Source organism: Crocuta crocuta, unplaced genomic scaffold (assembly GCF_008692635.1).
Source record: "Crocuta crocuta isolate KB4526 unplaced genomic scaffold, BGI_CrCroc_1.0 scaffold465, whole genome shotgun sequence".
Lineage (NCBI taxonomy): Eukaryota > Metazoa > Chordata > Mammalia > Carnivora > Hyaenidae > Crocuta > Crocuta crocuta.
Window position 1 is genome coordinate 820,458 of NW_027528912.1, and position 13,055 is coordinate 833,512.

The following is a 13,055-nucleotide window of genomic DNA, read 5'->3' on the forward strand; positions in this document are numbered from 1 at the left end:
GATATATGCAAAACCTAGAATGTATATTTTTCATGTCTTCATTTAAAGTCTACTGGCAAAAGTCATTTAGTATATGTCAAATCCATTTTATCTGTTATTACCACAGACTGAAACATTCCACAGAAGACTGAGGGAAGTACATTCCATTCAAAAGAAATTTATTAATTTTAGCTATGATAGGAATCTTCTAAAATGCAATACATATTTTCCTTTATGTACCTACGGAAATTATGACTTCAAGTCAACTATTCTCCCTATAATCATGTGAGTATTATGCAAAAGTAGAGGTGTCCCAGGCTTTATGAAGTTATTCCTGAAGTGGAGAGACAACTAGACAAAATGGGGGAAAATGGAATACCGCTTCAAATACACCTTTTAATTCTTTGCGATTTTTTTCACCCTACCAATATGTTACCTATTCCACAAAATATAATTAATGAAAGAAGAGAGTCTGATGTTCACGTTTCCAGCTTAAAGAATGTGGGGTAGGAAAAAACACTACCTTTCACCAGGATGAAAAACACAACAGGAAGAAGAAAACTTGAACTGTCTGCCTTGTGTGGGACACAGTAAGAAAGGATGACTTGAGTTGGAAACAGGCTGAACTTCTGGAATCTGGTGCACACTGAAGAAACATGCAGTAAGGAAGCTCCACATACTTCAGTACCCAGTGTGTTAGCACAGCCCGGAAAATCAAGAGTGTCCACAGTTGAGCAGACAGGCCTTGGTGCTGGAAAACTGTGACTCCTCTGTATATGGATGGTGCCTGCAGACAGAAGAAAGATCCACCCTTCACTGGATGCTAAAGCCAAAGAAGTTTCCATAACAGGACAGGAAAGTCCCAAAGGCAATGGAAAGAGATTTGAAATCCAGGGAAAGAATCTCTGAATGCCAAAGGTGTGGGAGGGTAGCTGAGCTGACCCTGCAGAAGCCACAGTCAGAGAGAATGTTAAGACAGGTTCTAGAAGGGATCAGGAACTCCAGCAGGCCAAGTAGCCTTGCTGACTCAGACCAGCCTCTGGCTCTAAACTATATTGCTCAGTCTACCAACCAACTCAGCTCAGGGAAAACTGTAGGGGGGAGAGGAAGACAATTCCACTGGCACCAGTTCCTACACTGTGAAATATTCACAAGTTATTTTACACATAGAGAGACAAATTCAGAAAGCTTTAGTAATCTTCTGAAATACAGGGTCGACACTCATAACTTACAGTAGTTTATGTTCTACAAAGTTCAGCAGACACTGTATTACCCAACGCTGCACCACTGCTAGCAGGGGAAGCACGTACATACACACAACATACTTTAGACAGACTGTAATCTTAAAACCTAAAAACTCAACCTGCCTGTTTATTGGCTTTATTTTACAAAAGAAAAAAACGCGCTTCCAAAGTATGAAGAGCTATCTGCCTGAGAGCATCCGAGGAGGGGCCAAACACAGGCCCAGAGGCAGAGCGGCTGCCTGCGCTGCACGGCCCCCTCCCCTCCCCGTCCTCCAAGCTCCTCTCCAAGACAGCTGCCACACGAAGGCGGAGCTGTCCCTCGCCCACCCCCGCTGGGGACCTGCGCACAGTGACCCAAACTGTTCACTCCTCTGCCCTTGTGCACAAATGACCTCAAAAGCCACCAAGTTCTGATCTGAAGAGTTACAAGTCAATTTTAAATAGCAGCACATTCACAAATAATAGGGATCGACTAACTGTATTTGGTACAAGGACAATCTGGGCTGGCGACAGTTAATCCTGAAGATAAATAAAAACTCAACATCCGCAGAGAACCACCTAAGATTTTTCACACCACTGAGGGTACTGCCCTAAGAATTCTGAAGAACAGTATGTGGAAACATAACTAGGTACTGCTATGAAAACTCTGTAAAATTTCTAAACCCTGCACTGTTTCCTAATATTTGATATTTGTATTACTATTTGTTCCCCTATAATAATTAGCAGTACTCTCCCATAAACACAAACACAGGGGTACTGATTTTTAGAGGGAGTAGAAATGGTTTAGATGGTCTAATGGTTTACAAAGAGATGGCTGAGATTAGTAATGACTTTCACTCCACAACCAGAAGTAAAAAAAAAGGGAGGAAAACCCCTAAAATAAAGACCAGTGATGACAACTCAATACAGAGGGAATGTGGGAAGCAAAGATGCACAGAGGCCTAACTAGGACAAAGAAACAACAGTTTAAACGGTGAGGAGGTTTACTGAATTCAGAAAATATGAGTAGCCTAAATGAAATAAAAGTTTCTTTTCAAAACAGATTTGCTCAGAGCCCAAAATAAAGCACATACCAAGAGCCTTTTGTAATGCCTAAAAAGAAAAAAAAATCCTCAAAAAAAATAAGAAGAATTAACTCAGGTTGGTTTAATACAGAAAATATATCCTAAAGCGAACACTAAGAACCTGCAGAATGTGTTTGTCTTATCAAAAAGAATGGGGGGTGGGGGGCTGAAGACCACTCTGAACCTCCCTGATTCATCTCTGGCTTTAAGTGAGCCGAAATAGATTTCTAAAAGAGCTGCTTTAAAAAAGAGCATGAAAAAATATTTAAAAACCCTATTTCTAATATAGGGTTTGTATCCAAAATGTATAAAGCACCTTTGTAACTTAATAATAAGAGCACCCAACAGCTGAATTAAAAAATGGAGAAAAGATTTGAAGACACTTAACTAAAAACATGGGAATGACCAGAAAAAACAAAAAAACAAAAAAACCCAGGAATAGATTCTCCTCCACATCATTCGTCACTGCAGAGGTAGAAGTTAAAACCTCAGCGAGATACCAGTTTATACCCACTATGATAGCTATTACAAAATCAAAACAAAAAACCACACAGGCCATCAGTGAGGATGTGGAGATACCAGAAGCTCATACATTGTGGGAATATAAAATGGTGCAGCCACTTTAGAAAATACTTTGACAACTTCCTAAAAAGTTAAACATAAAGTTACTTTATGTTTAGCAATTCCACTTCTAGGAATCCACCCAAGAGAAATGAAAATGGATGCCCACACAAAGATCTATGCAATCTGAATGTTCATGACAGTATCAATCCTAATAAGCAAAAAGTGGTAACCCAAAAGTCCATTAAGTGGTGAATGGACAAATGTGGTATGTCCATAAAATGAAATATTATTCAACCATAAGGAAGGAATGCAGTGCTAATGCATCCTACAGCCTTAAAAACAATGCCAAGTGAAAGAACCCATACATCAAAGACTACATATTGTATAATTCTATTTATATGAAATGAAAAGACAAATCTATACAAACAATGTAGATAAATGGTTGCCAGGGGCTGGGATGAGGACAGAAGTGGATTCAACAGAGAATGGGGGATCTTTTTGGGGTGATACACGCATTCTCAAATTGCTCTATGGTAATGTTTGCATAACTGCAAATGCACTAAAACTCACTTACTGTACACTTACAATGGGGTAATGTAAATCTTATTAAAGAGAGGAGGGAGGCTAACATGAGGGCTAAATCTGGAGCATCTCAAGTCAAAGCAATCTCAGGGCAGCTGAATAAAGATCATTTCACATCCTCTGGTAAACAGAGAAAGCACAGAGATGTGACAGCAACATGCAGCCTAACATCCGCATTTGGACAACTCAGCCACACTGGACAACAAAATGTATGTAGGAAGCTGACTGGTTAGCACATGAGCTTGCCAACTGTTTACCTTTCGGAACTCATGGTATGTGCTGAGGTAGTGGCAGATACACTATTGCAATGATTCTGGAAATTTGCCCACTCATTTCTATTAACTCAGGAAATAGGCGGGGCTCCTGGGTGGCTCAGTCGGTTAAGTGTCCAACTTCGGCTCAGGTCGTGATCTCACGGTTTGTGGGTTCAAGCCCTGCGTTGGGCTCTGTGCTGACAGCCAGCTCAGAGCCTGAGCCTGTCTCAGAGTCTGTGTCTCCCTCTTTCTCTGACCTTCCCCAGCTCACGCTGTTGCTGTCCCTCTCTCTCTCTCTCTCTCTCTCTCTCAGAAATCAATAACACATTAAAAAAAAACCTCAGGAACTAGGCAAGCAACTAAGGAAAACATTAAGTTGGATGAATCCTGATATCTTAAGTTTCCTAAGAAAGCTGTAACTTTTATATTGTCGGTTTTGTAAGAAAATGGGAGGGGGGGGCGGAATACCCAAGCAAAAAGGATCAGAATGGAGAACCATTGCTACCTGAATCAGAAAGATCATCAGATTGATTTGCCTTCATAGATCTGATATTTATAACTCAGCGCTGGGAAGCAGAGGACTTGGGAGCCCTTCTCTTGGACCCTATTTTTCACTGGGATTCCACAGGTATGAAACAGACAGTACTGAGAGGAGGAATCCATTAAATACTTGTTTGGGACAATCTTTAGTTCTCGAGACTCAAAGAAAAGCCGGTAGAACAAGAATTTATCTTTAATGTGAATTAAGTTGTCTAAATGAGGCACATTATGAGTCGGAGTGATCCATTCTCCAGGTCTGGAGCAAAAATCAACTCCACCCATGAGTAACTGCTTTAACCACGAGAAATTTCCTAATGTTAAGAAAACCTAACTTCCTCTCATGTAACAACAGCGCTCACGAGACTGAAGCCCATCCACTACAGGTGTGTTTCTGCAGTGGTAGTGGGAATCCTCCAATGAGCATTTTCCTCTGTTACCAAACCAGACGCCCGCTCTCCGTGCCGTGGCCAGGACTCCTGCAGACCGAGCTCGGCGTGTCCTCAGATGAGAATCACCGCCTGTGCTGAGCACCTGTCATCCTCATCTTGTGACCGGGAGAGAAACCTGGCTTAAAGCCACCATGTCAGTTACTTAATAAGGACAGAAACTTCTGTTAGTAAGGTCACTGGAAAGCAATGGAGCCAAATGCGACTCACCACACTCAGGTTAAGTGTAGGGAACAGAGGAACAGCTTTCTTTAGTTCTACCTTCCTGACCTGAAACACTCACAGAGCAAACCAAAAACGGAGGGCAGAGGTAAAAAGATTAAGCTTCCTCAGAGGCTAGACTGATCCAAGATTTATTAGCTGTAATCACTGTTTTACATACTGTTCTTTCTGCCTTTCCTTCTTCAGAGGGCTTTTATCTTCCTCACCAAATGACTACTGCACATCACACTACTGCACATCACAAAGGAAGACCTTTACCTTGGTCTTCACTGTGCAGGGTCGGACACAGACAGACCCTGGAATAACGTCCAGGAACCACAGTCATACATGTACCTACGGGCCGGGACACCCTGGAGCCTTGTAACGGGAGGAACACATCTAGTGCACTGTGGATCACGTACGCAGGGGTCTGCTTCTCCACGCTGCCCCCTGGTATTTAAAGACATTCAAGATACAGTGAAGTCTGAGGTCAGCCTACAAATGCATCCACAGGAAGTTAATCTCTTGGAGGAGTAGCATTTAAGAGGGCACTCTCACTGCTAGCAAGGTTGCTAATCATGACCCCCGCCTTACCCCCAGACCTTGGGCTACAACTGGCCTCCCTCAGCGTGAGCCAGCCAACAAGGCTAGAGAAGCTGAAGAGAGGGAAACAGATGCTCAACTGGCCAGACATGCGGTTGCCGGAGCGTGTCAAAAAAATGCAGTTTCAAGAAGGCAACTCCCATTTTTTTAAAAGCTCTCCGTATGCCCTCAACTAAGTTCTTTTGATTTGGAGATAGTCTCAAATCTTAGATAGACCCTTTTCAAAGTTAATCGATGTCTGGGGTCCCCAACCTGCTGAGAAATATCTGTCTCAGGAAGGGCAGGAATACCAATTTTAAATGTAAGCTGCTAAATTTCTTTTTTGGTAAAAATTAGTAACTTGCCACCAAGTTTTAACGTACCATTATGTATCAGAAACATACTCATCAATTGTGATATCAAACAGCATGTTTTATATATTAGATTAGATTATGTGTCATGAACCGACTGTTGTTTTTTATGAGACAGACTGCAGGTGCCAGGACTGGGAGAAAGGAAGGACCAGTCAGGGTACAGAAAGGAGGATTTCAGGCCTGAAAATGCCTTTGAGGTCATTTAATGTTACTATGTAATTTGCTGTCTGAATGAGGACAATTCGGGAAAGAAACGGACATTATAAATACCGATGCCGGTGTAACAGGGATAACAGTATAACAGGGCTGCCCCAACACCCTGGGACAGAGTCCCCACAAGAGTATACTCACTGCTCTGTTCAAAACCTTTCAACAGCTGCCCATCACCTCGGAGCAAATCTTAAACCACCGTGCATCACTACAACTTGGGCATATGTCTCAGCTACAGCTTATACCACACTGGATGAAAACTGCCCATTTTCTTAAGTCTCTCCACTCTCATCAATCTATGAACTCAAGGGCAAGAGTCTGTGATGGAACTTGGTGTTCTACCTTCATGCTCATCATGCAGGAGCACTTAGTAAATCCTGAGTGACTTAGTAAAAATAATGGTTGTTCATTCTCCATCAACACCATGTCTTAGAGCATATTTTCCTCCATCCACACTTTTTCAACCCACACTCTGTATTTACCAGGTGTCACTTCGCAGCCACGTGACTTGAAGCAAGCCAGTTAGCCTCTGTGTGCCTCAGTTTACTCACCTTTATACGCAGGAGCTTAGTGGTATGTATGTCACAGGATTATTAGGATCATTAAATGAGTTACTCTATGTAAAGTGCTTTCAACACCACCCAGCCCTCAGAATAAGCACCCAGTAAGCTTCTCAAAGGCAGACATCTGTCCCGTTGATCCCTGCGATATACTTACAACAGGAACAGTGCCTGGCAGAACAGACAATTCATTTTCTGAAAGCTTAATGACATGCACTTCTATTTTTCTCCGATCTCTTCGTCTCACCAGTGCCAAATATATACTTTACTTCCCACATACTCCTGTGTCTCCATCAGAAACCTGGCACCCTTCCCTTTAAAATGGGACATGGATGACTCCTAAACTCTCTACGCCAGCCGTCAATCACAACCCTTTACCTGAAATAGATTACATGAGACTCCTGAGCTCCCTACCAGCTGTTCAATTTTAAATACAGACGATGACTGGGCACTGAAAAACAATTCTGAGGAGTTCTTCAGTCTAGGACAAGATGCTCAAGCTACCTTTCAGTGTCAGAATAAGAAACGACTGCTACTGCCCATGCTTCCACTCTCAAGTAAGGAGAACTACTTAGGGTATATACATTCAAAGATACACAAATGTACAAAACCCTGGAAATCATAAACAGTTATACCAACTCGGCTTTTTAAAGTAAAATTTTACAAAATTAAAATTACCTAAAATTAAGCCCACCATTGTACTTAAATATCCGGTTCCACTTCCCAGGTTAAGAAAAGACAATCCTGGTTGAAGTTTCAACGCCTCCATAACTTCAGAATAAATGCACGGTGCTGACAAGTGTATGTTCCCATGCTTCCAGGCTAAGTCTTTGTAAGCATTGTCTCGGTAGCCTTCCAAATAGTAATCTCCGCGATCAATCGCTCTGAAGGCTTGCTCCACTCTTTCAGTGCGGATATACTGAGCTTCTTTTAAGTTATCAATTAAGTCGTCATTATCTTCCCCAGCACTCACAGCTCCTCCCATGACAGCATTCAAATCAAATCATAAATTTTAAAATGTAATAAAATTAGCAGAAATGGCTTCCAATAATGGAGTGTGGTTTGTTTTCCCTTTAATATTGCACTTGATTTCCAAAAATAAATTAATCCTGAAAGGGAAGAATAAAAATAAACAGGTTTAAATTAATGCTTAAAGTTAAGTAATCCCAGTTTATTAAATCTATAATAGTCATCATAACGACCAGTTTTCAAGGACATATTCTGTTCCAGGCATAGTGTTAACTTCCTCAAAAATATTATTTATTCTTATAACCACCACCAAAGGTAGCTTAATCGTGAGTGTATCTCATCTATACAGATGGGAAGTCTGGACACTGAAGACTTAAGTCACCTCATACTGAAAGGCCCAATATGGTAGCCATTAGTCACACGTGGCTACTTAGACCTAAATTAAGTAAAACTAAGTACAATTTAAAATTCAGTCAGCCACACAAGCCATACTTCATGTGCTTAACAGTGACACGTGGCCAGTGGCTGCCACACTGAACAGAGTTGTTCGAGACAGCGACAATGCCCGGACATGGTCCCAATCCTTCAGACTCCAGAAATCATGCTCCCAATCATGAAGCCAGGCGGCCTTCAGACTACAGGGGGTCTAGTCTAATATGCATGAATTACTTGATGGACTTAAAAATTCTTAAACTTGGGGTGCCTGGGTGGCTCAGTCGGTCGAGCATCCGACTTCCGCTCGGGTTATGGTTTGTGGGTTTGAGCCCCGCGTCAGGCTCTGTGCTGACAGCTCAGAGCCTGGAGCCTGCTTCAGATTCTGTGTCTCCCTCTCTCTGCCCCTCCCCTGCTCACTCGCTCACGCTCTCTCTCTCTCTCAGAAATAAGACATTTAAAAAAAGAAAAAAAAACTTTAATTCTTAAATTTAAAAATCCACTACCACCTAAATGCTAAAAATCCTAAGTGCACTCACCATATAAATTCAAAATGTTAACACAAAATAACATACATTATTACCAAAACACTGAATACAAAAAAAAACACCCCAAAACAAACTCCCACGTTTAAAATATACACACCCACACACAAACATACGTGTGTTACAACTGTTTTATTTGGTGAACCCTGTGGTGATAAATAAGGAGACCACAAGTATTATTAAAACCTTTAATAGCATAAGCACTAGAACAGATGTTACACAGAGGTACGACAAACTTCTCTGACTAAAAACTTCAGCATCTTTAAATGAAAACGTAAGTGCAACTTAATAAACTAAGAATTTTAACACATCATGATGATATACGATTTAATCTTTTATTCAACTACAGTTAATGAATGAATTCACATAACAATTAACTTCTGAAATAATAAACCGGGACAGGGAAAGTGAGAAATGAAATGCCCATGGCCGAAAACAAGGGTTTTGACAGCCAACTGGGACAGGGCTGTACCCTCACTCTTGACTTTCCAGTAGAAAAGCAACTGAGGCCTGGAGCTTCCTCAGGGTCCTCAGACTCCTGTCACTGAGCTGCTCCCGTACTCCAGGGACAGCGTCCTCTCCCGGTCCTGTCCCCGCTCTGTGTCCTCTTCTGTCTTTTCCAAGGATCTCCTGACACTTTCTGAGTATGGGAACGATTGTGAACTCAAGGCACACTATTTAACTTATTCCAAAGCACTTAATACAAACCCGGCTGGCTCCAATGCCCCCACCACCCAAAAGAGAAATAGGTGGAAAAACACACGGGCTTACAGCACCATTCTCCTCAACGAGTGCATTTCGCAGCAGGCAGTGCGACTGTGGCCATCGATCTGCTGTTCCCTCCACAGGGTTCAGTTTGGGCATCCTTTGTAACCCAAGCATCGTGACTTGCTGAGCAAAATACTAGCATTTAGAGATTTTTTTTCCCAACGACATGGCCTCTAAGCACAGGTTAGTTAACTTTCTCACCTGGCAGGCACTCAGAGCGAATGCCTTCCCAAGATGAAAGAAAAAGTGGCTAAGTTCGACTGGAAGCAGCTTCTGCCAGTCTCCAGCATGGCAGCTGTCTCGGGATTTATAAAGCCTAATTCTGACTCTGAAGACATTTAATAGCTCTATGGAAATGCTCTTTTTACTGGTTTGAAAAACTATTCCCCTTCCATTTGGTTCTAGGACTAAGGAGTGACCCAGTCCTTCTCAGGTGCTTCTGAACACTAATCTGCCCAAAATTATCACAGGAAACAAATGTGACTTTACTACACAGAAGTGCACATTCTTGGTGAGAAAGGCAAGAGGAAGAATCAAATCAGTAAGAACTATTCCCATCTTCTGTACGTGGTCTCATTAAAAGCTACAGTCAGCCCATGAGGAAGGCGTTCCCAAGCCCACTTTCAAGTAGAAACAACCTGTACAGGACTGGGATCTACAGCGCAGGAAAGTGGATCCGGGAACGCAGGAAAGCATCCCTAAAAAGGCACAGATTGTATAGCATGGCTAAAGGACTAAGGGAATTAGGAAATGGCTGGTATTGAGTGACAGAGCAGAGGACACTTTTAAGAACCTACACGTAATTGGGTACTTTCCATCACCATTAGACCTTTATCCCATAGGCCAGTTGATTTTTTTTTCTTTAAAGCTGGGATCCTTCGAGAATCTGATCATACTTTGGCATAATTAAAAAATGAATGAGTGAAGAGTTTTACATACAACCTCGGAAGGAGCCTGAGTTCCTACACACCCATGAGTTGAATCTAATTTCAGAGCATCTAGAGCAAAGTGGGCCACAGGTCTTCACAAGGAAGGGAGATGAACGGGGGCAGGAGAATTACACTTCCATTCCAGAACGTGCAGTGTCCTCGGTGTTTCTGACCTACTGCAACAGACCAGAGAGCAGGTGCTTGGAAAGTGGGGAAAAACATCAGCTTATCAACAAGAAGCAGCACAAAACCTGAACCAGATCTCCAGGCCTCCCTGGTCTGACAGGGAAGACAAACACATGTGAACTGAAGGCTGTAGGGCCTCCAGAAGGGAGGTGGTCAGGAAGGTTTTCCAGAGTGAGGTGAGCAGTCCCTACAGTGCTTCGTGTTCCCTTAATCAGCCCACACACTGAGAACGTAAGGTAATGACGTGCAGATGATACGAAGTCATGGTGGTCTGCGTGCTCAGTCTGCAAGTGACAGGAAAGTACAGCTTATGCACAGTAAAGGGATACTTAGCAACTTAGGAAAACTTTCAGCAAAAAGCTGAAATTAGAGAGTGCCTGCTTCTAAGGTAAATGCTGTTACAGTTACTTCAAGTGGTCTGGGGAAGCTGTGAATGCAGATGAAAACTATCAGACACTGTCCCTGGATTAAAGCAACAAACGAATTAAGGTTATATCCAGGTTCGGATTTTAAAATTCTGATGAAAATATACACATGCAAATAAAATGATATCCATAAGCAAACAGTCTTGTAGGGCCTGCATTTCAAAAGAGGAAGCTGAACGCCGGGGCTGAAGGCTGTGAAGGACTGAAGGGCTGTGATGCTGGGTGCAGACTCAGCTGTGCTGGAAAGTGTATGCGGATGGCTATGACCTCTGTAGGTAACCGTTTGTACAGGTGCACAGGTTTTCAGTGGTTAGCCCGAAGCCTATTTCTCCCACACGCCCTGCTGTCTGTAAGCCAGTAGTAGGAGTTTTCAGATGTTACAGAGAACCCCAGTACTTGGCTCACAAGCTCACAGACCATAGGTGGGATGCACCTCTGCAGAATGGGATGCGCAGGGCACGTGCTATGGTGCACCCAGCCCAGACGCAGGGATGCAGACGAGAGAGCGGATGGGAAGGTCTTCCTAAAGATGAAACCTGGGGAACAAAATGCAGAAGGAAGCAAAGGTGTTCAAAACATGTGGAAAAGACAAGGAGAGGCGATGCCCTGCCCACGTGTGGCCTTGGGGCAATAATGCAGGGCAGAAGCGCAGGGATTGAAAGCAGGGCTGGTGAGGCTAGAACAATGAAGAGGAATGGAAAGTGAGGCTTGCAGGCCACACACACACACACACACAGAGAGCTTGGACTTCCTCCTGCAGACAATGGAGCCAGCAAAGGCTTTTTAGAGACGAGAGACATATTGTATGACTAATTTTAAAACAAGATGTAAAGGAAAAACCAAAACTGTAAAAGAAAGAACATAATTATAATACATTATTTGGTCTGGGGAAGACAATGTTTACACAGTCAGAATAGTGAAAACGCAGTGGCTGATTTAATGTGAACAGTCACTGGGGCACAGGGGCAGCTCAGTTAGTCAAGCGTCCAACTTCGGCTCAGGTCATGATCTCACAGTTAGTGGGTTCAAGTCCCACGTCAGGCTCTGTGCGGACAGCTCAGAGCCTGGAGCCTGCTTTGGATTCTGTGTCTCCCTCTCTCTCTACCCCTCCCTTGCTCATGTCCCTGTCTCTCAAAAATGAATAAGTATTTAAAAAAATTTAATGGGAATAGTCATTTAAGCACACTAGGAAGGCGGAGGGGCAAGAGGTGAAGAGATAAAGAGGGATGTGGGAACTAACACCTCATCTGTAATTACAGAAACTAAATGCTGTCTAAAATTCGTGAATTTAAGAAGAGCAAAAGAATGCCGTTAGTTTAGCAACGTGGAGGTAACTTCCTTACTGGGAAGGAGCTGAATGCTGGAAGTTCCCTCTGGGGTGTGCATCTCCAGGTGGCAACGGGTGAAGCCATGGACCGCTAGGCTCTGTCTTCAAGGTATCGCTTGACTTTCTAAATTGTGCACATGCGTTATTTGAACTAACAACTAAAGCTGAATATAAAGAGGGTGTGTGTGTGTGTGTGTGTGTGTGTGTGTGTGTTTAGACCAGATGATATAAGGCACATAGAAAATAACTTCCTAAGGAATAAAAATACACTTAACAAATAAAATAGTTGATGGTAGAAAAATCAAAGAACATAAAAAGAGAAATTAACAATTTATACCACAGAGCCTCAAAAATAAGTCATTTAATCATACAGTTCCTAAAGTGGGTGGAAAATGATTATAAATTAAATTATATTTTCATAATGTTGACAGATTCAATTATAAAAATATGTGCATTTGCAGAAAATTTGAAAACCAAGTAAAAAAATTATTCATAACCCTAATATTCAAAGAGCCACTGTTAATATTTACTTTAACACATATAATGCTTTCTCATTAACAATATTAGTATTATACCGTATATATTCTTTCAAACTTTTGCCAAGTAGGTTTTAAGCATTTTCATGCCACCAAAAATTCTTCCAAAATCCAGGTGTGGTATTCTACCATATGGAGGCACCAAAATATAATCAGTCCCTGACTGCAGGGCAGTGAATTATGGATTATACTTAATGTATATGTGTGGAGTTTGTAAGTTAAAATCCATACTGAATACTGTGATGATTCAATAATAATCCTCTAACTTAAAATACACTTCATTTTTTATCAGTAAAGCAAACACTATTAAAAAATCATCACAACATTAAGTCACAGAA

At 42.1% G+C, this 13,055-nt stretch overlaps 1 protein-coding gene across 1 annotated transcript in view; it reads right to left on the reverse strand.

The window, feature by feature from the left end:
* Positions 1 to 13,055, reverse strand: part of PCMTD1 (protein-L-isoaspartate (D-aspartate) O-methyltransferase domain containing 1) — a 72,996-nt gene that overhangs the window by 36,211 nt on the left and 23,730 nt on the right. The window contains exon 2 of the mRNA XM_077757095.1: positions 7,279 to 7,709. Within this exon, the coding sequence (XP_077613221.1) occupies positions 7,279 to 7,585 (307 nt within the window). The 5' untranslated portion in view covers positions 7,586 to 7,709. The remainder of the gene's footprint in view (positions 1 to 7,278; positions 7,710 to 13,055) is intronic.